We start from the raw sequence: 26,537 nt of genomic DNA on the forward strand, positions 1-26,537 counted from the left end.
ATCCAACGTTCTGGATTATCCAACACATTTCTGTAGTCAATGTTTTCAATATATCGTGATATTTAGGTGCTAAATTCGTAAATACAGTAATTACTACATAGCATTACTACGCATGGAACTACTTTTTCTGTCAAATTGGCTGTATAACATGATGCTTTGGTGCTTCATTTGTATAATGATGACCTAATTTGATGTTTAATCGGCTTTTCCTGAATCCCTTCTTATTATCCAGCATATTCACTTATCCAGCGTTCTGCCGGCCTGTTTATGTTGGATGAGTGAGACTCTACTGTATATTTATAATCTTATATTATCTGCTTAGAACTGGATTATATGAGGCCCCTTCTACACAGCTGGATAAAATGCACACTGAAGTGGATTATATGGCAGTGTGGAGTCAAGATAATCCAGTTCAAAGCAGATAATATAAGATTCTAAATGGGTTATATAGCTGTGTGGAAGGGCCTTGAATCTACACTGCCAATATAATTCAATTAAAATCTGATAATCTGTATCTTATAGGCAGTGTGGAAGAGGCCTGAGGCCTAACTGTGCCTGTCCCCTGGGCTGAGTAGGTTGCTAGGAGACCAAGTGGGCAAAGTTTAGCCTTGTAACTGGCAGCAATTGGATAAAACACAGTTATTCCTCTCCCTCTAATTAGGACTTTCTTTTTCTTTTCTTTTTGTTGTATGAACGTAGAGGCATGGATGAGGGGTTGTGCTGCCAAGTTTAGTGTTTCTGGGATGTGTAGTTTTGTTGTTTTGTCCTAGGCCGAAATTTCATTACCTATATATATATATATAGCCTGGGTTATTTGCAAAAGTCAATTTTGTAATTGTACAAAATGCATAAGGTTGTGGATGAACTTGTGTGCAATCTTTGGTGTTGTTTGTTGTTTCTCTTTTGCTGCTTCAAACAGACTGATGCAAAGTGGTCCTTTTAAGTGCGCAGAGCAGCAGAGCAAATGAATGGCCAGGGAATTATATTTAAGATGTTTGTGGTCAGGGGAGCATTTCCTGTCTTGAAGCTGCTGGAAAAAAAAGGGATTTTGTATGCAAAAAAAGCTTTGAACTCCAGGCTTTTTGCACAAGAGCCTTTGCCCGTTCTCTGAGGATGGATACAGAGTCGGGGAGATGTTCTTGTATTTATTTATTTTTACTCCACTTTTCTTTTGGGAGCGAGGTCCAAAGCGACTCACAACCCTAAAAACTTAAAACACGTACAAGCTGGCTTTGAAGGGTAGATTCGCTTTGGAAAGGTCACATGTGTTAGGGATTTTTTGTGATGGATTATGTTAGGAAAACTACCCCAAAAAAGTAGAAAATCCAAAATATGCAAAAACAGGATACTTATAGTTGAGCATTCAGCTCACAGCAAGCAGAACGTGAAGTGCCATGTGGCTGTAAAAAAAATTAGAGCTTAGGAGGCAAACGTGCAGAGTTCTGTCTTTAAAATTACAAAAGGTTTATTTACAAAAATAATATCTACATTTCTTAATAGTAAAGAACTGGGCCTTAGATCCTCTATAATTCCATCTCTTTTAGGGTTCATAAGAGAGGGTGTGTTAGGCAAAACTACTCAAAAACAGCAGAGCATCCAAAATATGCAAAAACAGAATGCTTAAAGTTAAGCATTCAGCTCACAGCAAGCAGAGCCTGAAGTGCCATGTGGCTGTAAAGAATTTAGAGCTTAGGAGAGAAAGATACAAAAATGGGATACTTATAGTTGAGCATTTCAGCTCACAGCAAGCAGAGCATGAAATGCCATGTGGCTGTAAAGAATTTAGAGCTTAGGAGGGAAAGATACAAAAATGGGATACTTATAGTTGAGCATTCAGCTCACAGCAAGCAGAGCATGAAATGCCATGTGGCTGTAAAGAATTTAGAGCTTAGGAGAGAAAGATACAAAAATGGGATACTTATAGTTAAGCATTCAGCTCACAGCAAGCAGAGCATGAAATGCCATGTGGCTGTAAAGAATTTAGAGCTTAGGAGGGAAAGATACAAAAATGGGATACTTATAGTTGAGCATTCAGCTCACAGCAAGCAGAGCATGAAATGCCATGTGGCTGTAAAGAATTTAGAGCTTAGGAGGTAAAGATCCAGAGTTCTGTTTTTAAATTCACAAAAGAGATGGCATACTGGAGTTAGGAGTTTCTGTGTAAGTTAGGGAAAACTTTCAAAATACAGCAGAACATCCAAAATATACAAAAACAGGATACTTATAGTTGAGCATTCAGCTCACAGCAAGCAGAGTGTGCCATGTAGCTGTAAATAATTTAGAGCTTAGGAGGCAAAGATCCAGAGTTCTGTTTTTAAAATCACAAAAGGTTTATTTACAAAAACAATATCTACATTTCTTCATAGTAAAGAACTTCATCTCTTCCAGGGCTCAAAAGAGAGGGGAAAATTTCCCTCTCTCCGGACACACAAGCAGAGAGAGGTCTCAATACACATAGCACAAAGTAGAAAGTCAAAGATATAAGGCATGCACCTGCAAAGTATCAATTCTACACAACCAATCAGAATGAGAGCAGAAACAGAGAGGAGAGAAGAAATAGGTACATACAACTGTCATTCAAGAGATGGGGGAAGGGATGTCCCTCAGCCTATTTGAAGCTGACTAACTCCTCATTGAGGACTGGAGACTTGGACAGTGTGGGGTTGAACTACAACATATGAACAGCTTGGATAATATCAGTGTGGAGACTGATATTGTTTCCACAGCTTTAGTGGCATCACCCAGAACTGATTTGCTTTGGGTGAAATTGTCCACTGTTATGTGAAACGCTGTCTCTTCTCACCCACTTATCTCTCTTGGTGGATTTCTACAGCCAGAGAAGTGCAAAAGTATTGGGATGGGGAGAAACCGGTGATCGTGGCCCTGAAAGGCAGCACCGTCGTCCTGCCCTGCATCAACCGGAACCAGGTCTGGACCGAGCGGCATGACGAGGAGGAGCAGCAAGTGGTCCACTGGGACCGCCAGCCGCCGGGAGTGCCGCACGACCGAGCCGACCGCCTCATCGACCTCTATGCCTCGGGAGAAGGGCGCTCCTACGGGCCGCTCTTCATGCGGCAGAAGATGAACATCACCGAGAAGGCCTTTGCCCTGGGAGACTTCTCCCTGAGGATCTCCGGCTTGGAAGTGGCCGACGAGGGCACCTACTCCTGCCACCTCCACCACCATTACTGCGGCCTCCATGAGCGCAGGATCTTTCAGGTTTCGGTTGTGGAGCCAGAACCAGAAAGGAAGGTGGTGGTGAACATCACCCACTCCAGTCCACCCGTTGCCGGTAGGTCGTCTCCTCTTTTCTCCTCTTTTTCCATCTTTTTCCATCTTTCCTCCTCTTGCCTTTTCATCCTAGATTTTCTGTTTTTCCTCCACCACAGGCATCCCAGTGTTTCTGAGTCTTTCCATTGGTGTGGAATTTAAGTAACTTTAACTTTATTTTTCTATCCCGCCACCCTCTCCCGGCTGGGACTCGGGGTGGCTCACAGGGGACAAAAGCCCGAAAATACAAACAGGTAAAATAGTTAAAACATGTTACGATAAAAATACAGTAAAATTGACAATTTTATTTATTTATTTACAGTATTTATCACATTGTACACATATAAGGCAAACATTCAATGCCATATAACATAGAACAGGACAGAGACAGACGCAGAGGCAATTTAACCTTCTCCTGAGGAGATGTTCTATTCTGGCGACAGGGGGGAGCAGCTGCTTCATCATCCACTGTGACGGCACTTCCTCATTCCAACGTCGTAAATTAGTTAAATTTGCCTCCCCACTTTATAAGTGGTACCTTATTTCCTACTTGATAGATGCAACTATCTTTCGGGTTGCTATTTATTTATTTATTTATTTATTTATTTACATCACTTTTACCCTGCCTTTCTCTCCGAGGAGGCTCAAAGCAGCTTACAGTAAATGGCAAAAATTCAATGGCTAAAAACAATGTAAAAACAACAATTCATATAAAACAATCTACAAAACAGTTCATGTAAAACAGATACCATTACAAAATAAAATCACATTATATAACATTTTAAGAGGTCAGCAACTCAGCATGGGCTATTTTTTATTTTTTAATTGACGGGTGCTCACCCCGCCACGGGCTGGCCTCGAACTCATGACCTCATGATCAGAGTGATTTATTGCAGCAGGCTGCTCATCAGCCTGCACCACAGCCCGGCCCAATGATACAAACAGTTACCTTGAGCAAACAGTGCAATAGACCATCAAAACTGAGTTAACAATTAAAATCAAATCAAAATAAAATAGAATAATGGATCAGCCAGGTTGGTGGAGGGGATAATATGGAGGGGCCACTTGAACTAAAGTGCAAAAATATAGTTCTAAAGTGCTTTGGGGTCAACGAGAAAGTGCAAATGTTTCTAGAGCGATGGAGTGGTAGACGGACTGGTAGATGGATGTCCAAATTATGTAAAGAGGGACCTGGAATGCATGGAATTTGAATTTTCTGTAGTGTAGAAGAGAGCAGAAAAGACAAAGAGCATAGGAAGGGGTTATTGGAAAGGCAGTGGGCGGGATCATGCAAATTCCACACCAATGGAGAGAGTCAGAAACACTGGGATGCCTGTGGTGGAGGAAAAACAGAAAATCTAGCATGAAATTGTCCTTGTATGAAAGCCTTTCCTTGGGTGGTGGGCAGGATGGTGTTTGTGGAGGACATTAGAAGGCTCTTGGACATGTTTGTGGCGCTCGCTATAACCTGTAATGTCATTGGAGGGAGGGCCATTGGTGTCTCCTGTGTAGTGGGAGCTATAGCTATTTGTGTAAGTGGGAGCTTGTCTGTTTAAGTGGACACCCCAGCCACACACAGAGACATATTTTCACTTTTATTATGTGTATAAATGTTCTTTTTAGTATGACGTTTCTCAACCTGGGGGTCGGGACCCCTGGGGGGGGGGGTTCAGGGGGCTCTTTGATTGCAGGTGAACTATAAATCTCTCTTTTTTTTTTTAAATAAATTTTTATTTTTTAAAACACAAAAAAATACATACCGTAGACATACAAAACATTTACAATTCCCACCACCAACACGAGGATTGTTTTCTTTTTACATATTCGTTTCTTTATGAGACAATTTTTATATCTTTATCTTAGTCCATTTCCAACCTATATACTATATAACATTTGTATCTTATTTCTTATGGCTTGATCTCCAGATTGATTCATGATATCGTTCTTTACCATTGTCCATCTTTCTTCCATTTCTCTTGTTCTATTTTCATTAGTTTTTACAACATTTAGTTTCACATTCATAATTTCAAATTCCATTTGCTCCACCATATATTGGTACCATTTATTTACTGTCCATTTTGATTTATCTTTCCACCCTAATACTATTACTGCTTGTGCACATTCAATTATTGCTTCTTTTATTTCCCTTTTATTTCCCATTTCCTCTCTTTTCCCTAATACCGCTATTTCCTTTGTTATGACCCACTCATTTCCTAGTATTTGATTTGACTCATTTTGTATAGTCTGCCAAAAATATTGTACATGTTCACATTCCCACATCATGTGCATAAACCGCCCTTTCTGATGACATCCATGCCAGCACTGACTACTCCCCTTTTTATAGTAGTATGCTAATTGGCAGGGTGTATTATACCATTTGTGCAATATTTTCCTCCTCATTTCTCGTACTCTGGTATTCCTTTTCATCCCTATTGTCTCTACCACATTTCTCATCTCTTGTTCTGTGATTTGCAGCTCCGTTTCCCACATACTTTTCAGATCCCGTATTATACATCCATCAGCCTCTATGAGCATTGTATATATTTTGCTGGCCTGTGCCTTCTTTCCTTCCCCCTTTTCTCTTATTATCTTTTCAAAGGCGTTATCTTCTCTCTTAACCATATTAATATTTTCTTTTATTTTGCAATATGCACAGATTGCTCTTATCTGTAACCAATTTTCTTCTCCAAGCCATTGTTGGTGAACTATAAATCTCAGCAACTACAACTCCCAATGGTCTATTTTCCCCCAAACTCCACCAGTTTTCACATTTGGGCATATTGAGTATTTGTGCCAAGTTTGGTCCAGATCCATCATTGTTTACGTCCACATTGCTCTCTGGATCTAGGTGAACTACAACTCCCAAACTCAAGGTCAATGCTCACCAAACCCTTCCAGTATTTTCTTGCTGGTCATGGGAGTTGTGTGCCAAGTTTGGTTCAATTCCATTGTTGGTGAAGTTCAGAATGCTCTTTGATTGTAGGCGAACCATAAATCCCAGCAACTACAACTCCCAAATGAGAAAATCAATCTCCTCCAACCCCACCAGTATTCAAATTTGTGCATATCGGGTATTTGTGTCCAGTGAATGAAAATATATCCTGCATATCAGATACTTACATTACGATTCATAACAATAGTGAAATGAGAGTTAGGAAGTAGCAACACAAATACAGTAGAGTCTCACTTATCCAACATAAACGGGCCGGCAGAATGTTGGATAAGCGAATATGTTGGATAATAAGGAGAGATTTAGGAAAAGTCTATTAAACATCAAATCTATATATATATAAAAGGGTAGTGAAATTTCAGCCGAGGACAAAACAACAAAACTACACATCCCAGAAACACGAAACTTGGCAGCACAACCCTTCATCCATGCCTCTATGTTCATACAACAAAAAGAAAAGAAAAATGAAGTCCTAATTAGAGGGAGAGGAATAATTGTTTTTATCCAATTGCTGCCAGTTAGAAGGCTAAGCTCCGCCCACTTGGTCTCATAGCAACCCACTCAGCCCAGGGGACAGGCAGAGTTAGGCCTCACTTAGGCCTCTTCCACACTGCCTATAAAATACAGATTATCTGATTTGAACTGGATTATATGGCAGTGTAGACTCAAGGCCCTTCCACACAGCTATATAACCCATTTATAATGGACTTAATGTCAGGGGAAAACCTTTACCCTTGACCTGAACTACAGTAGAGTCTCACTTATCCAACATAAACGGGCCGGCAGAATGTTGGATAAGCGAATATGTTGGATAATAAGGAGGCATTAAGGAAAAGCTTATTAAACATCAAATGAGGTTATGATTTTACAAATGAAGCACCAAAACATCATGTTAGACAACAAATTTGGCAGAAAAAGTAGTTCAATATGCAGTAATGCTATGTAGTAATTACTGTATTTATGAATTTAGCACCAAAATATCATGATATATTGAAAACATTGACTACAAAAATGCGTTGGATAATCCAGAATGTTGGATAAGTAAGTGTTGGATAAGTGAGACTCTACTGTACCACCAATTCCTCAATACTTTATTTCCCATACCACCAGACTTTGCCACAGCAACACGTGGCCGGGCACAGCTAGTTAGGTTATGATTTTACAAATTAAGCACCAAAACATTATGTTATACAACAGACAAAGTTGTTCAATACACAGTAATGCTATGTAGTAATTACTGTATTTACGAATTTAGCACCAAAATATCACAATGTATTGAAAACATTGACTACAAAAATGCAATGGATAATCCAGAACGTTGGATAAGTGAGACTCTACTGTAATGCATTTATTATTTCACTCTGATATTATTATTATTATTTTTCTTTCTGAAATTTACCTCCCTCGGCTTATACTGGAGTCTCAGTTTTTGGGTGGTAAAATTAGGTGCCTCGGCTTATATTCGGGTCGGCTTATACTGGAGTATGTACGGTCACCACAACATGAGGAACCGTATTAATTATGGCATTAGGAAGCTTGAAAACCACTGCTCTAGCAATTTCTTTATTCACGGCTTTAAATTTCATATGGTGGTCCTGCTCTATCCTCAACCATCCCACTGCTAACATATGGATTTTGCACAACGAACACAATTTGCAGCAACTGAAGTAAGCTGAGGACAAAGGAGAGGAACTAGGACATCGTATAAGTTGCTGAAAAACTATTAAAGGCAAAAGATTCATTGATATTCTCTGTACCAAACTGGGAAGTTTGCAGAGCCCTTTGTGCATTTAGATAAGAAGAAGTCCAAATTCACAATCCAGTCCTCGGCCTTAAAGCAGAGGAAACTTACAAGGAGGACACCCACACCGGAATTCATTTCAGCTGTAACAGGAAATTGGACCAAATTTCTTCAAATGTTGGGAGACGACTGGACTGCTGTATATAGTTTCCTGCTGTGAGCAATAGTACAGAAACCAGCTCAAGTAGAACTTGCTGAATCAATGGAATCTTATTGGTAATCCCTATAAAAAGCATACCAAGAAACAGACCTTGTGAAGCAGGGTTGTTGTATGTTTTCCGGGCTGTATGGCCATGTTCCAGAAGCATTCTCTCCTGACATTTCGCCCACATCTATGGCAGGCATCCTCAGAGGTTGTGAGGAATATATGTCCATGTTCCAGAAGCATTCTCTCCTGACGTTTCGCCCACATCTATGGCAGGCATCCTCAGAGGTTGTGAGGAATATATCTCCATGTTCCAGAAGTATTCTCTCCTGACGTTTCGCCCACATCTATGGCAGGCATCCTCAGAGGTTGTGAGGAATATATCTCCATGTTCCAGAAGTATTCTCTCCTGACGTTTCGCCCACATCTATGGCAGGCATCCTCAGAGGTTGTGAGGTATATATGTCCATGTTCCAGAAGTATTCTCTCCTGACGTTTCGCCCACATCTATGGCAGGCATCCTCAGAAGTTGTGAGGAATATATGTCCATGTTCCAGAAGTATTCTCTCCTGACGTTTCGCCCACATCTATGGCAGGCATCCTCAGAAGTTGTGAGGTATATATGTCCATGTTCCAGAAGTATTCTCTCCTGACGTTTCGCCTACATCTATGGCAGGCATCCTCAGAAGTTGTGAGGAATATATGTCCATGTTCCAGAAGTATTCTCTCCTGACGTTTCGCCTACATCTATGGCAGGCATCCTCAGAGGTTGTGAGGAATATATGTCCATGTTCCAGAAGTATTCTCTCCTGACGTTTCGCCTACATCTATGGCAGGCATCCTCAGAGGTTGTGAGGAATATATGTCCATGTTCCAGAAGTATTCTCTCCTGACGTTTCGCCCACATCTATGGCAGGCATCCTCAGAGGTTGTGAGGAATATATGTCCATGTTCCAGAAGTATTATCTCCTGACGTTTCGCCTACATCTATGGCAGGCATCCTCAGAGGTTGTGAGGAATATATGTCCATGTTCCAGAAGTATTATCTCCTGACGTTTCGCCCACATCTGTGGCAGGCATCCTCTGAGTTTGTGAGGTATATATGTCCATGTTCCAGAAGCATTCTCTCCTGATGTTTCGCCCACATCTGTGGCAGGCATCCTCAGAGGTTGTGAGGAATATATCTCCATGTTCCATAAGTATTCTCTCCTGACGTTTCACCCACATCTGTGGCAGGCATCCTCTGAGTTTGTGAGGTATATATGTCCATGTTCCAGAAGCATTCTCTCCTGATGTTTCGCCCACATCTGTGGCAGGCATCCTCAGAGGTTGTGAGGAATATATCTCCATGTTCCAGAAGTATTCTCTCCTGACGTTTCACCCACATCTATGGCAGGCATCCTCAGAGGTGGTGAGGTGTATGTATATGGGAAGGCTGGCTGGAATCCTATGTCGCAGTTATGAATGCATCACAGAGTTAAGAGCCCGGGAGTGTTGTGTATTCGTAGTCCCTGCGTCAACAAACCTACGGACCTCACAACCTCAAAGGATGCCTGCCATAGATGTGGGCGAAACGTCAGGAGAGAATACTTCTGGAACATGGCCAGACAACAACCCTGCGATCCCGGGCATGAAAGCCTTCGACAACACAGACCTTGTGAATCCCTCAAAGTTTGTATAAATTCCTTCAGAGACTTTTGCTCTTTGGGTGGAAAAACTTTACCAAGATACAGAGATGCAGAGCTGGGAAGCGTCTCCCCAGGATCTTCTTAATCCTGGGCCCAGATCCAAGGCTGGAACCGTTTTCCAGACAGGAAATTTCATTCTGCTTACAGTATCAGCAGAGGCTAATTCTGTTTTCGCTTCCCTTGCCATCGGAGTTAACTCTTGGTCTTTCAGCAGAAGGTTCTCTGCAATGACAACAGCTCGCCATCTGTTATGAGTTATTTGTATTTTGAGATTTCTTTCTTCCCTACGACGTGGAAAGGAACATGGATTGCAGATAGACAACAACTGTTGGCGTCTCTGCCTGGGAATGTGGTGGATTCTCCTTCTCCAACCGAGGCTGGATGGCCATCTGCTTGGAGGGTTGGATTGTGTTTTCCTGGATGGCCATTGTGGTCTTTTCCAACTTTATGATTCTATGATTTCACAGCAAAGTCAACTATCCTATAACAGGGTGCTTATGGTTTCTTGAAATTGAGAAAAACTGTCAGAGAAAGGGGTTACTGTGATTTTTTCAGGCTGTATAGCCATGTTCCAGAAGCATTCTCTCCTGACGTTTCGCCCACATCTATGGCAGATTGGCAGGCATCCTCAGAGGTTGTGAGGTTTGTTGGAAACTAGGCAAGTGGGGATTATATATTTGTGGAAGGCCCCGGGTGGCCATGTTCCAGAAGCATTCTCTCCTGACGTTTCACCCACATCTATGGCAGTCATCCTCAGAGGTTGTGAGGAATATATGTCCATGTTCCAGAAGTATTCTCTCCTGATGTTTTGCCCACATCTATGGCAGGCATCCTCAGAGGTTGTGAGGAATATATCTCCATGTTCCAGAAGTATTCTCTCCTGATGTTTCCCCAAATCTATGGCAGGCATCCTCAGAGGTTGTGAGGAATATATGGCCATGTTCCAGAAGCATTCTCTCCTGACGTTTCACCCACATCTATGGCAGGCATCCTCAGAGGTTGTGAGGAATATATGTCCATGTTCCAGAAGTATTCTCTCCTGATGTTTTGCCCACATCTATGGCAGGCATCCTCAGAGGTTGTGAGGAATATATCTCCATGTTCCAGAAGTATTCTCTCCTGATGTTTCCCCAAATCTATGGCAAGCATCCTCAGAGGTTGTGAGATCTGTTGGAAACTAGGCAAGTGAGGTTTATACATCTGTGGGATAATAATGTCTAGGGTGGGAGAAAAAATTCTTGTCTGTTGGAGGCAAGTGTGGATGTTGCCATTGGCCAGCTTGATTAGCATCGAATGGCCTTGCAGCTTCAAAGCCTGGCTACGTCCTTTGTTGGGAGGCGTTAACTGGCCCAGATTGTTTCCTGTCTGGAATTGTGTTGTTCTCAAATATTATGTGAGAACACAGAAATGTCAAAAGTAAAAAGCGTACTAAGGAAACAGACCTTGTGAAGCAGGGTTGTTGTATGTTTTTTCTGGGCTGTTTGGCCATGTTCCAGAAGCATTCTCTCTTGATGTTTCACCCACATCTATGGCAGGCATCCTCAGAGGTTGTGAGGTATATTATTATTATTATTTTAAAGCCTAGAAGCCTTACATAACATATTATTATTATTGGGTTGTTGTATGTTTTCCGGGCTGTATGGCCATGTTCCCGAAGCATTCTCTCCTGACGTTTCACCCACATCTATGGCAGGCATCCTCAGAGGTTGTGAGGTACTGTATATTATTATTTTAAAGCCTGGAAGCCTTACATAACATATTATTATTGGGTTGTTGTGTGTTTTCCGGGCTGTATGGCCATGTTCCAGAAGCATTCTCTCCTGACGTTTCACCCACATCTATGGCAGGCATCCTCAGAGGTTGTGAGGTACTGTATATTGTTATTATTTTAAAGCCTGGAAGCCTTACATAACATATTATTATTATTGGGTTGTTGTATGTTTTCCGGGCTGTATGGCCATGTTCCCGAAGCATTCTCTCCTGACGTTTCACCCACATCTATGGCAGGCATCCTCAGAGGTTGTGAGGTACTGTATATTATTATTATTTTAAAGCCTGGAAGCCTTACATAACATATTATTATTGGGTTGTTGTGTGTTTTCCGGGCTGTATGGCCATGTTCCAGAAGCATTCTCTCCTGACGTTTCACCTACATCTATGGCAGGCATCCTCAGAGGTTGTGAGGTACTGTATATTATTATTATTATTATTTTAAAGCCTGGAAGCCTTACATAACATATTATGGAAACAATCAGGGTCAGCTTACATCACCCAACAAAGGATTCCTCCAGGAAAGAAGCAGCCAGGCTTTGAAGCTGCAAGGCTATTCAATGCTAAGCAAGCTGACCGATTGCAACATTCACACTTGCTCAAACAGACAAGAGTCCTTTCTCCCACCCTGGATATATAAACCCCAACAGACCTCACAACCTCTGAGGATGCCTGCCATAGATGTGGGCAAAACGTCAGGAGAGAATGCTTCTGGAACATGGCCAGGCAGCCTGGAAAATTCATAGTGATACTGGCAATGAAAGCCTTCAACAACACATTGTTAGAGAAATGTGATTTGAAGTCTGGCCTTCCTCCTCGCTTTCTCCTAGGCCTCTAAGGTTTGTTTCCCTTTCCTTGAAGTCAAAGAAAACAAACCCACACTGCTGTTCGCAGCCTTTTATCTGGATTTGCCTCGTCCCTTGAATATTCCAATACGGCTCAAGATCGACAAAAAACACACATTCCACACTGGCGAGGCGGTCTGTGTTTTCCTCTGCTGGCCCGACACACAAAAGTTGCTCCACCCTGCAAAGGAATGAACTCCTAGCTTTACCGGCAGCGTTTTGTGTGTGTGTGTCAAATGGAGCTCGTCTTGATTTTAATGGGTGCAAAAAGAGCACCCTTTCACCTGCGCATCCTTCTTTTCAAGCCAAATTGATTCTAGGAATGTGACTGGGTGTCAAATCAAGGTGTGCACTGGGTTTTCAAAAGAATTTTAAGTTGTGTTGTCGAAGGCTTTCATGGCCGGGATCACAGGGTTGTTGTATGTCTTTCGGGCTGTGTGACCATGTTCCAGAAGTATCCTCTCCTGATGTTTCGCCCACATCTATGGCAGGCATCCTCAGAGGTTGTGAGGTATGGATAAACTAAGTAAGGAAAGGAAAGAATATATATCTGTGTAGAGTCCAGGGTGTGGCAAGAGTCCTTTGTCACTGGGAGCCAGCATTAATGTTTCAGTTAATCACCCTAATTGGCATTGGAAATGTTTTGTCTCTTGCCTGGGGGCATCCTTTGTTCAGTCAAGCCCTCAGAGTGTTGGTTCCCATCTACTGTTTTGATTTTGGAGTTTTGTAATACTGGTAGCCAGATTTTGTTCATTTTCATGGTTTCTTCCTTTCTGTTGAAGTTGTCTACATGCTGGTGGATTTCAATGGCTTCTCTGTGTAGTCTGACATGGTGGTTGTCAGAGTGGTCCAGCATTTTTGTGTTCTCAAATAATATCCTGATTAACTGATGAAGAAGCACAACCTACAAACTATCTACAGACCCACAAAGAAAATCCAACAAATGCTATGGTCAGCGAAGGACAAGAGGGATCCTCTGTGGGAAAGACTTATGGCTTCATTTATATTTTAAATAAGATCATTATTTAATAACTTATATACACTATTGCAAATGTAGTAAATTAACGCAGTAAATAAATAAATAATAAATAAATACATTTTAGACTTAGGCTCGCCCAAAGTCTGAAATGACTTGAAGGCACACAACGACAACAACAACAACAACAATCCTAATTAACTTGACTATCTCATTGTCCAGAACACTTCCCATTGAAATCCCGATAAATGTATGTTGCTTAAATTGTTTTTATTTTTAAATATTGCATTGTTCTTTCGTTGTTCTTGTTGTTGTTTTTGCACTACAAATAAGACATGTGCAGTGTGCATCGGAATTTGTTTGTATTTTTTTTTTCAAACGATAATCTGGCCCCTTAACAGTCTGAAGGATTGTGGACCGGCCCTCGGCTTAAAAAGTTTGAGGACCCCTGCTGTAAATCATTGCCTCCTCCTGAGAAAAAATTATAATATCACCTCACTTGCTCCACAGGAAATCTGCTACAAAACAGGAGCTTTTTGTTGGGTTCCAGGGTCAGAGAAGCAGATGAAGGGCCTGGCACACGGGAGCATGGTTTTTCCATCAGTGTTTAACATTTACAGAAATGATCAGCCACTGCCAGAAGGGACAGAGTTTCATCTATGCTGACAATTGTGCCATCACTGCTCAAGCAGGGAGCTTTGAAATGGTTGAACAAAAGCTTTCTGAAGCTTTAGGTGCTCTTATCGTCCAATACAGCAGATTCCTAATCCATCTAAAATGCAAATTCTTCAGAACTGACAAGCATCTCGAGCTCTGAGGATTAACTAGGAAGGAATCCCACTGGAGCATTGTAGCACAACAAAGTTACTCTGGACTTATAAAGTTACTCTTACTTATAAGAAGCACTGCTTGAATATCAAGCAAAAAGTAGGTGCTAGAAACAATATGCATATGTCTTATTTTGTCTTCTTTCCCATCTCAATTCTCTTCTCATTCCTGCTTCTCCTAACCCAGACCCGAACGCAGGGCACAGCCACAACGTCATCAACGTCATCATTCCGGATACCCGGGCCCATTTCTTCCACCAGCTGAGCTACATCCTGCCGATGCTCTTGCTCTTCCTCCTGCTCCTGATCCTCGTGGTTCTCATCGCTCACAAGCACCGGAGGAGAGGTGGGTCTTGTGACAAATGGGCACATCTCACAACTATGAGAAATGTGCGGTGTGACACTTACACCATGAAAATAAAAATTTCTTTTCTCTTGTTTCTAGGTTTCGAGTACAACGTGAAGAAATACGACGAGTAAGTAGGAACTGTGCTGCATGAGAGGAGGTTTGATTTGGCTTTTTGGATGCATCTAATTCATGCAATGGAGCCTCCAGTGCTGCAGTGTGTTAAACCACTGAGCTGCTGAACTTGCAGATCGAAAGGTCACAGGTTCGAATCTGGGGAGCGGAGTGAGCGCCCGCTGTTAGCTCCAGCTTCTGCCAATCTAGCAAATGTGAGTAGATCAATAGGTACTGCTCCGGCGGGAAGGTAACAGCGCTCCATGTAGTCATGCCAATGGCCACATGACATTGGAGGTGTCTACGGACAACGCCGGCTCTTCAGCTTAGAAATGGAGATGAGCACCAACCCCCAGAGTGTGAGTAGATGAATAGGTACCGCTCCGGCGGGAAGGGGACGGCGCTCCATGCAGTCATGCCAGCCACATGACCTAGGAGGTGTCTATGGACAACGCCGGCTCTTCGGCTTAGAAATGGAGATGAGCACCAACCCCCAGAGTGTGAGTAGATCAATAGGTACTGCTCCGGCGGGAAGGTGGCGGCGCTCCATGCAGTCATGCCAGCCACATGACCTAGGAGGTGTCTATGGACAACGCCGGCTCTTCGGCTTAGAAATGGAGATGAGCACCAACGCCCAGAGTGTGAGTAGATCAATAGGTACCGCTCCGGCGGGAAGGGGACGGCGCTCCATGCAGTCATGCCAGCCACATGACCTAGGAGGTGTCTATGGACAACGCCGGCTCTTCGGCTTAGAAATGGAGATGAGCACCAACCCCCAGAGTGTGAGTAGATCAATAGGTACCGCTCCGGCGGGAAGGTAACGGTTCTCCATGCAGTCATGCCAGCCACATGACCTAGGAGGTGTCTATGAACAACGCCGGCTCTTTGGCTTAGAAATGGAGATGAGCACCAACCCACAGAGTCGGACACGACTGGACTAAACATCAGGGGAAACCTTTAGCTTTTTAATTCATGCAATTCCAGCCCTATTTGAGTTTCTATCACTCAGTGCTTTGGGATCTTGCAAACTGTAGTTTGGGGGGGCACTAGGGAGAAAAGGCAAAAGACTTTGTCAAACTCTTAACTCCCAGGATTCCACATGAGAAAGTGCCATAATAATGCCATAATAATGCCTTCTTGGAATATCGAAATCAATAGACAGTTTTGGAAAGCTGGAAACTGGAAACGTATCTCATTACTCTGGCTATTTTTTACTCCGGCTTTCGCACAGCAGGTTAAACTACCAGCTTCAGTAAATCTTGCCAGTTGAAAGGCTGACAGTTTGAAGCTCAGGTCAGGGTGAGCTCCTGTCCTTTAGCCCAACTTCCGCCTACCTAGTGGTTCGAAAGCAAAATGTGAGTAGATAAATAGGTACCGCTTAAAAGCGGGGAGGTATTTTAAGGCACGCATAAGGAAATGCCAGAACAATGTTGGCAATTTATAAATATATAATATTATTATACTAATAATATAATAATATATAATAATATTATACTAATAATAATAAAATATAATAATGTTAATTATGTATTATATATTAAATGTAATATTACTAATAATATTACCATATAATGATATAGTACAACATAGTAATGTAATGCTTATATTGTGCTATGCTAATAATATATTGTATGTTCATTTGATTTGTAAGCTGCTCTGAGAAGAGCGGAATATATACTAATAATAATAAAATATAATAATGTTGATTATATATTATATATTAAATGTGATATTACTAATAATATTACCATATAATAATATAGTACAACGTAGTAATTTAATGCTTATATTGTGCTATGCTAGTAATATATTGTATGTTCATTTGATTTGTAAGCCGCTCTGAGTCCCCTTCGGGGTGAGAAGAGCGGGGTATAAAATGTAGTAAGTAAATAAATAAATAAATAAATTTGATCAAGGAGGAAGTTTACAAACAAAGGTCTTTGGCAGGGAGATGGAGTGACAGCACCCCGTCAACAGATGGGAAAAAAACGATATATATCCCTATCTATACACAACTGTCTGTGTTGTCAGTGTATAAACTGCATTGTATGTTTGTTGCATATGTATGTTTAGTGATTTGCATTGAGTCCCCTTCAGGGTGAGAAGGACAATACAATATTATACTAATAATACAATATAATAATATTAATTATCTACATATATAAAAATGTAGGATAAAAAAAAATCGGCCTATGACAAAACAACAAAACTACACATCCCAGAAACACTAAACTTGGCAGCACAACCCCTCATCCATGCCTCTATGTTTATACAATAAAAAGAAAAGAAAAATAAAGTCCTAATTAGAGGGAGAATAATAATTGTTTTTATCCAATTGCTGCCAGTTAGAAGGCTAAGCTCTGCCCACTTGGTCTCCTAGCAACCCACTCAGCCCAGGGGACAGGCAGAGTTAGGCCTCACTTAGGCCTCTTCCACACTGCCTATAAAATACAGATTATCAGATTTGAACTGGATTATATGGCAGTGTAGACTCAAGGCCCTTCCACACAGCTATATTACCCATTTATAATCTTATATTATCTGCTTTGAACTGGATTATCTTGAGTCCACACTGCCATATAATCCACTTCAGTGTGCATTTTATCCAGCTGTGTAGAAGGGGCCTCATATAATCCAGTTCTAAGCAGATAATATAAGATTATAAATATAATATGTAATAATTACTGTGATATAATAATACAGAACAATATAATCTCTAAAATCAGGACAGTAAATAAAGAACAACACTCTGAAAGCATAAGCCAGAGCAACGCGTGGCCGGGCAAAGCTAGTATATTATATATTAAATGTAATATTACTAATAATATTACCATATAATGATATAGTACAACATAGTAATATAATGCTTATATTGTGCTATGCTAATAATATATTGTATGTTCATTTGATTTGTAAGCTGCTCTGAGTCCCTTTTGGGGTGAGAAGAGCGGGGTATAAATGTAGTAAATAAATAAATAAATATAAATAAGGGCGGAATATAAATACTATAAATAAATAAAGTCCTCCTCTTCTTTCCCAGGAAAGATATCCATCTCAGAGACTTCCCAGTTGATACAACCGATTTGTCCAACTATAAAAATGAAGACATAAGACTGGGTAAGTGTCCCTGCCCACCTAGCAGATCGAAAGCAGAAATGTGAGTAGATAAATAGGTACTGCTTTAAGTAGGGAGGTAATAAAGGGACATGCCCACGATTTGATTGAGAGGATGTTTAAGGACAGCAAAGCTCCTCGGCATGGAAGATGGAGCGACAGCACCCTGCCGTGTCCAAATTCGAGTACAGCCTCCAGGAAAAGATGGGAAAGCCTTTACCTCTGTTTTATGTATTGTCTGTCCTTGTTAATTGTATAACGGCATTCAATGTTTGCCATATAACCTAGTGTTCATGTGGCCCGCCCTTGGTTTTTTTTGTTCTTTTGATTTTGCTTAATGTAGTGTATATTATCTTTCATTGTATTGTTTAATGTGTTATGATTTGTTGTTTTATTTATATTCTGTGATATTGTATTGTTCTGGGCATGGCCCCATGTAAGCCGCCCCGAGTCCCTTTTGGGGAGATGGTGGCAGGGTATAAATAAAGATTATTATTGACACAACGACGTTGTATGACACAGCAAACAAGATAGATATGCTGGATTTCGTTTCACAAAACCACAAGTCGAACACTTCCCAAGTGTCTAGGACTGTGTGATGTATTTTCAGATGATGCGTGCAGATCCCAGTAAGGTGGCCTTTTGCAGTTGGCAGATTGTAATTTTGTCAATGTCTATTGTTTCCAAATGCCGGCTGAGATCTTTTGGCATGGCACCCAGTGTGCCCATCACCACCGGGACCACCTGCACTGGTTTCTGCCAGAGTCTTTGAAGTTCAATCTTGAGGTCCTGATAGCGGCTGAGTTTTTTATTATTATTATTATTATTATTATTATTATTATTATTATTATTATTATTTTATTATGACACAGCAAACAAGATAGATATGCTGGATTTCGTTTCACAAAACCACAAGTCGAACACTTCTCAAGTGACTAGGACTGTGTGATGTATTTTCGGATGATGCGTGCAGATTCCAGTAGGGTGGCCTTTTGCAGTTGGCAGATTGTAATTTTGTCAATGTCTATTGTTTCCAAATGCCGGCTGAGATCTTTTGGCACGGCACCCAATGTGCCCATCACCACCGGGACCACCTGTACTGGTTTCTGCCAGAGTCTTTGAAGTTCAATCTTGAGGTCCTGATAGCGGCTGAGTTTTTCCTGTTGTTTTTCGTCAATGCGACTGTCACCTGGGATGGCGACATCAATGATCCAAACCTTTTTCTTTTCCACAACTGTGATGTCTGGTGTGTTGTGTTCCAGAACTTTGTCAGTCTGGATTCGGAAGTCCCACAGTATCTTTGCATGTTCATTTTCCAATACTTTTGCAGGTTTGTGATCCCACCAGTTCTTTACTGCTGGGAGGTGGTACTTGAGGCATAAGTTCCAATTATTATTATTATTATTATTATTATTATTATTATTATTATTATTATTATTATTTATGTGTTCTGTATTCAGTCCTGAGGCACCTCGGGGAGATAGAGCAGAATATAAATAAAGTATATTAATATTACAGGACAAGCCTGAGTTTTGACAGAACCTCTTGCAATGAGTGCCGCTCTCTGACCCAGGTTCCTTTTCTGTCCCAGATTACAAGAACAACATTCTGAAGGAGAAGTCGGAGCAAAACCGGGTCCTCCCCGCCAAAAACATTGATCTAGATAAAGGTGAGAAGCGGGCAGAGGCCCGACCCATTCCCCTCCCTCCAGGGTTATGCAACCGCGGATCAAGAGGGACACTTTGGGCAGTTTAGCACAAAGCAACATGCTTGCAAAGCTAGTTCTATCCCTAGTCTGTCATCCAACTCACCGCAAAGTGGCTATTATGAGCTGCCATAGATTCTTGGCTGGCTCTTGAGTCACTTTTTCTCTCTGGGTGGAATCCAAATTGCTGGCTTCCATGGTACCAGCAAAACCTTCCAAGCAAAGACCTCCACTGACTTTGCTCAGTGCTGAAGCCGTCTTTTTCCTCTTTCTGTTGGGGAAGTAAAGGAGAGAACTCCAGGAGAGCAATAAAACAAGCCTTTTATTGTTATCACAGCTGATGATAAGGCAAAACAGCCGTAGGTACCACTCTAGTGGGTCCGTACCATGCAAATGGCCATCGCAACATGTGTGTAGCAAACAAAGGATTTTATATCTCGGCTTATCTAAAATTGACCAATAGCTGAGGGTCTTCCTCACCTTCCACACATACTTGGTTTAAGGCTCTTCCCATGACCTTAACTTCCTTCTTGTTTACAAGTTTCACTCAGTGCACTTTGCCCAGCTCATTTTATGTTTTTATTGCTGTGTTTTTCATTTGTTTTATAATGATTGTGATTTCTTTTTAATGCCTTTTAAATTGATTTGTGTGTTTTTGTATTTGATATTTATATTTGATATCACTATATGCTGGTTTTATATCTGTGAGCCTCCCCGAGTCCCTCTGGGGAGATGGTGGCAGGGTACAAAAATAAAATTATTATTATTATTATTATTATTATTATTATTATTATTATTATTATTGGTACAAGTGATACCAATGACCTAACTTGTTTATTTCAAGCTAACGTTTGGTCTTGGAACATTCTGGAGAAAGGCACCAGCTCACAGGAAGGGAGGGGCATATGCACAGGCAAAGCTACATAGGCAATAGTTTACTATTTTCTGGCTTATGGTCCCTACATTTCTACTTCCTTCTTCTCTTCTTACTCCTTATTTGCCTCTTGTTGGGCGAGTGGGCTTATTAACAAAAGATTCCCCCTCATAAATGCACAGCAGAGTAAATTATTAGCAGCAGTGTGACCCAGCGCCATAGAATCATAGAATCATAAAATATAGAGTTGGAAGAGTCCAACCATCCAGAGCTTAGGAGGCAACGATCCAGAGTTCAATCTTTAAAATTACAAATGGTGTATTTACAAAAATAATAACTACAAGGGTTATCCAGAAAGTAGATTACGTTTTGGAATTTAAAAAGTATAGGAGAAAACATTTACCATATGCAGTTGAAAGCCACACCCAAATACCACTTCTCAACAATAGTTGCCATTCAAATCTGGGCACTTATCATAGCGATGAATGAGCTTGGTAACTCATTCCCCACAAAACTCTGCCGCTTGCATCTTCAAAAAGTATAGGAGAAAATATTTATCATATGCAGTTGAAAGCCACACCCAAATACCACTTCTCAACATAGTCGCCATTCAAATCTGGGCACTTATCGTAGCGATGAATGAGCTTGGTAACTCCTTCCCCACAAAACTCTGCCACTTGCGTCCCCAAAACGTATAGGAGAAAACATTTACCATATGCAGTTGAAAGCCACACCCAAATACCACTTCTCAACATAGTTGCCATTCAAATCTGGGCACTTATCGTAGCGATGAATGAGCTTGGTAACTCCTTCCCCACAAAACTCTGCCGCTTGCGTCTTCAAAAACTATAGGAGAAAAAATTTACCATATGCAGTTGAAAGCCAGACCCAAATACCACTTCTCAAATTCAAATATAGGTACTTATCATAGCGATGAATGAGCTTGGCAACTCCTTCCCCACAAAACTCTGCCGCTTGCGTCCTCAAAACGTATAGGAGAAAATATTTATCATATGCAGTTGAAAGCCACACCCAAATACCATTTCTCAACATAGTCGCCATTCAAATCTGGGCACTTATCGTAGCGATGAATGAGCTTGGTAACTCCTTCCCCGCAAAACTCTGCCGCTTGCACCCTCAAAAAGTATAGGAGAAAACATTTACCATATGCAGTTGAAAGCCACAGCCAAATACCACTTCTCAATATAGCCGCCATTCAAATCTAGGCACTTATCATAGCGATGAATGTTCTGTCACAAGCACAAGCTCGAGTCCCATAACCTTTCTTTTTCTTTTTCAGATTTCCGGAAAGAATACTGTAAATGAGAACGACCACTCTAAGCGACTGGCTGGACCAGGAGCTCCGTCTGGAATTTAAACCAAAGCTTTTTTTAAAAAAAAATGCCACACCTCCCATTACCAGAACTTCTCTGTAGACTTCCTTCCTGTCTTTGGAGAGTAAGAAAGGTATAAATGATAAATGCTATAGAGCAGGCATGGGCAGATTTGGGTCCTCTGGGTGCTTTGGACTACAACTCCCAGCATTCCTAACAGCCTCAGGCCCTTTCCTTTCCCCCCTCAGCCGCTTAAGCGGCTGAGGGGGGAAAGGAAGGGGCCTGAGGCTGTTAGGAATGCTGGGAGTTGTAGTCCAAAACACCTGGAGGACCCAAATCTGCCCATACCTGTTGTAAGGACTCCTTTCTCCCTTCTCCAGCTCTACTGACGTTCTAGCCCTCTTCCATTTGTTGTCTGCTGAAGCCTTTCTCTATATTGCCCTCTTGTGGCTGCGTCTGAGCACTGCATACATGCATATATATTTATTCTTTTTTGGGGATTTCTATCCCCAAAAGAGGCAAATATTTTAGTTGAAACCTTACCAGCATATTCATTCTGATAATGAAAGCTACGTGTACCACATTTGGTCCAGATCCATCAAGCCACGTAGGAGCTTTTGCAGAACATACATACAAACGTATTTTCATTTTAACGTGGGAAATCTGTGTTTGAAAAAGTCATTTTTTTATGGTACAAAATGCACAAGGTTGTGGATTAACTATAACTGATACCATGCCAGGTTCACACTGAGAAACTCCATTTGTTACGTTGGGCCGGTTTTCTCTGGATGCATCCTCAATGGAGTTGAGTGTGCTCTCCGGCTGTAGGGTAAACTACAACTCCCACTATGGTGAACCAGTCCCCTCAAATCTCTCCAGTGGGTTGAGTTAGTCATGGGGGTTCTGTGTGTCAAGTTTGGACCAGGTCCATCATCGGTGGACGTCACAGTTTCCTTGGTTGTGGGTGAACTACAACTCCCAGAAAGGAAGGTCAATTTCACCAAACCTCTCCAGTGATTGAATTTTTGTGGGTTTGTGTTCCAAGTTGGGTCCAGATCCATCGGTGTTTGGGTTCACAGTGGATGTAGGTGAACTACAACTCCCCCAAATCAAGGTGAATTTTCCCCAAAGACCTCCAGTGTTTTTTGCTGGTCATGGGGACTCTGTGTGCCAAGTTTGATACAATTTCATCTTTGGTGAAGTTGAGTGTTCATTGATTGCAGGTGAACTATAAATCCCAGTACCTACAACTTGTAGAAATCCCTCCAAAGACCTCCAGTATTTTTTGCAAGTCATGGGGACTCTGTGTGCCAAGTTTGGTCCAATACCATCTTTGGTGTAGTTCTCACTGATTGCAGGTGAACTATAAATCCCAGTACCTCTAACTCAAAGAAATCCCTCCAAAGACCTCCAATATTCATTGCTGGTCATGGGGGCTCAGTGTGCCAAGTTTGGTCCAATACCATCTTTGGTGTAGTTCTCACTGATTGCAGGTGAACTATAAATCCCAATAACTACAACTCGTAGAAATCCCTCCAAAGACCTCCAGTAATTTTTACCGGTCATGGAGGCTCTGTGTGCCAAGTTTGGTCCAGTTTCATCTTTGGTGGTGTTCAGAGTGCTCACTGATTGCAGGTAAACTATAAATCCCAGTACCTATAACTCGTAGAAATGCCTCCAAAGACTTCCAGTCCCAGTACCTACAACTTGTAGAAATCCCTCCAAAGACCTCCAGTATTCATTGCTGGTCATGGGGGCTCAGTGTGCCAAGTTTGATCCAATTCCATCTTTGGTGTAGTTCTGAGTGGTCACTGATTGCAGGTAAACTATAAATCCCAGTATCTGTGACTTGTAGAAATCCCTCCAAAGACCTCCAGTATTTTTTTACTGGTCATGGGGACTCTGTGTGCCAAGTTTGGTCCAATACGATCTTTGGTGTAGTTCTGAGTGCTCACTGATTGCAGGTGAACTATAAATCCCAGTACCTACGACTTGTAGAAATCCCTCCAAAGACCTCCAGTATTTTTGCAAGTCATGGGACTCTGTATACCAAGTTTGGTCCAATTCCATCTTTGGTGGAGTTCAGAGTGCTCACTGATTGCAGGTGAACTATAAATCCCAATAACTACAACTCGTAGAAATCCCTCCGAAGACCTCCAGTAATTTTTACCGGTCATGGAGGCTCTGTGTGCCAAGTTTGGTCCAGTTTCATCTTTGGTGGAGTTCAGAGTGCTCACTGATTGCAGGTGAACTATAAATCCCAGTACCTACGACTTGTAGAAATCCCTCCAAAGACCTCCAGTATTTTTTGCAAGTCATGGGGACTCTGTGTGCCACGTTTGGTCCAATACTATCTTTGGTGTAGTTCAGAGTGCTCACTGATTGCAGGTGAACTATAAATCCCAGTACCTATGACTTGTAGAAATCCCTCCAAAGACCTCCAGTATTTTTTGCAAGTCATGGGGACTCTGTGTGCCAAGTTTGGTCCAGTTTCATGTTTGGTGGAGTTCAGAGTGCTCACTGATTGCAGGTAAACTATAAATCCCAGTACCTATAACTCGTAGAAATCCCTCCAAAGACTTCCAGTCCCAGTACCTACAACTTGTAGAAATCCCTCCAAAGACCTCCAGTATTCATTGCTGGTCATGGGGGCTCAGTGTGCCAAGTTTGATCCAATTCCATCTTTGGTGTAGTTCTGAGTGGTCACTGATTGCAGGTAAACTATAAATCCCAGTATCTGTGACTTGTAGAAATCCCTCCAAAGACCTCCAGTATTTTTTTACTGGTCATGGGGACTCTGTGTGCCAAGTTTGGTCCAATACGATCTTTGGTGTAGTTCTGAGTGCTCACTGATTGCAGGTGAACTATAAATCCCAGTATCTATGACTTGTAGAAATCCCTCCAAAGACCTCCAGTATTTTTTGCAAGTCATGGGGACTCTGTATACCAAGTTTGATCCAATTCCCTCTTTGGTGGAGTTCAGAGTGCTCACTGATTGCAGGTGAACTATAAATCCCAATAACTACAACTCGTAGAAATCCCTCCGAAGACTTCCAGTAATTTTTGCAAGTCATGGGGACTCTGTGTGCCAAGTTTGGTCCAATACCATATTTGGTGTAGTTCTCACTGATTGCAGGTGAACTATAAATCCCAGTACCTATGACTTGTAGAAATCCCTCCAAAGACCTCCAGTATTTTTTGCAAGTCATGGGGACTCTGTGTGCCAAGTTTAGTCCAGTTTCATCTTTGGTGTAGTTCTGAGTGCTCACTGATTGTAGGTGAACTATAAATCCCAGTACCTATGACTTGTAGAAATCCCACCAAAGACCTCCAGTATTTTTTGCAAGTCATGGGGACTCTGTGTGCCAAGTTTGATCCAATTTCATCTTTGGTGAAGTTGAGAGTGTTCATTGATTGCAGGTGAACTATACATCCCAGTACCTACAACTCCTGCAAATCATGGTGAATTCTCCCCAAACCTCTCTAGTATGTTCAGTTGCTGATCAATCCCTTTTTTGCTGTGTGCAGACACTTGTGGAAGTGGGAGCCTGTCTAGCCACACACATGCATACATATTTTCACTTTTATTATGTGTATAGAAGATGTATGTATAGATATGATGCCGTTTTAAGGAGGATAGAGGCAAGATTGCTACACTCCTTTCCTGTCTTGACCCTTTTTAATGTCTTTGTTCCAAAGAGTACTTGGTTTAATTTGCAATGATATTTTGATTTAAAAAAAATAAGCTGAAAATATAAATGCTTGCTATGAAACCTAGAACAGAGCCTGTAATTTATGTCATCACACCAACATGGCCAGGAATGTCCGGTGCCTGCGGATGATTTCTACAGTTTTTCCTATCTTTTGTGAAAAGGAAAACCACTTTTAGGTTTGCATTTCAGCGTTCGCGAAATCCAAGTGCTCCAAATACCAGCGCAATGAGGTCTTCCCTTTGCCAAATCTTGACTGTTGGAGAGCATGAAATGCTATTAAAAATACCTTCAGAAGTTACCGGCGGTGAGTGTTTTGTACATGTTTTCGGAGCCGGTCACCCAACTTCAAACTTGGAGGACATTCCTGCGTTCTTGGCATTTGGCTCTGTGGATGGTATCTCATCCTACTTTTTGTATTTGCGAGCCCAAGATCGGATCTCATAATGTTATGCATTTCAAGTACTTTGCACTGGCCAAAAAGGAATAATATCCCGAAATGGGGTCACTTACTCATCCGGCTCCTGCCACGTTTTAAATATTCCTTTAAGCAAAAAATTCCAGGACTGCAAAACTGCTTAAAACTGAAAACTGGGACGAAGGCATTTCTGTTGATCTTTACACAGAGGATCTTTTTGGAACAGGATAATAATAATAATAATAATAATAATAATAATAATAATAATAATAATAATAATAAAGGTCACCCTGCTGGGATTTGCGCGCATCATCCGGAAATACATCACACAGTCCTAGACACTTGGGAAGTGTTCGACTTGTGATTTTGTGATACGAAATCCAGCATATCTATCTTGTTTGCTGTGTAATAATAATAATAATAATAATAATAATAATAATAATAATAATAATACTTGTGGCAGAGGACTCTTACAAGTAAAACAGGCAGTCAAAGAAGAAGAACATGCCCTGGCAGAAGATGTAAAGCAAAGTGAAGAACCTGCTTTGATTGAAGTCAAAAATCAGAAACTCCTCAAAGCACAGCAGACAAAAAACCAGTACAAGAAAACCACACTACAAACTAGAGCTGACAGCTGGCACAACAAAGGA

The 26,537-nt window shown here is 41.5% G+C and overlaps 1 protein-coding gene across 1 annotated transcript in view; it reads left to right on the forward strand.

Annotated features, from left to right (window-relative positions):
• mxra8 (matrix remodeling associated 8) overlaps positions 1 to 25,770 on the forward strand; it is a 45,545-nt gene extending 19,775 nt beyond the window's left edge. Inside the window, exons 6-11 of the mRNA XM_062965843.1 lie at positions 2,834 to 3,292; positions 14,460 to 14,618; positions 14,718 to 14,748; positions 17,773 to 17,849; positions 19,438 to 19,515; positions 21,726 to 25,770. Of these exons, the coding sequence (XP_062821913.1) occupies positions 2,834 to 3,292; positions 14,460 to 14,618; positions 14,718 to 14,748; positions 17,773 to 17,849; positions 19,438 to 19,515; positions 21,726 to 21,751 (830 nt within the window). The 3' untranslated portion in view covers positions 21,752 to 25,770. The remainder of the gene's footprint in view (positions 1 to 2,833; positions 3,293 to 14,459; positions 14,619 to 14,717; positions 14,749 to 17,772; positions 17,850 to 19,437; positions 19,516 to 21,725) is intronic.
• Positions 25,771 to 26,537: the final 767 nt, after the last annotated feature.

The sequence above is a fragment of the Anolis carolinensis genome, unplaced genomic scaffold (assembly GCF_035594765.1).
Source record: "Anolis carolinensis isolate JA03-04 unplaced genomic scaffold, rAnoCar3.1.pri scaffold_15, whole genome shotgun sequence".
Taxonomy (NCBI): domain Eukaryota; kingdom Metazoa; phylum Chordata; class Lepidosauria; order Squamata; family Dactyloidae; genus Anolis; species Anolis carolinensis.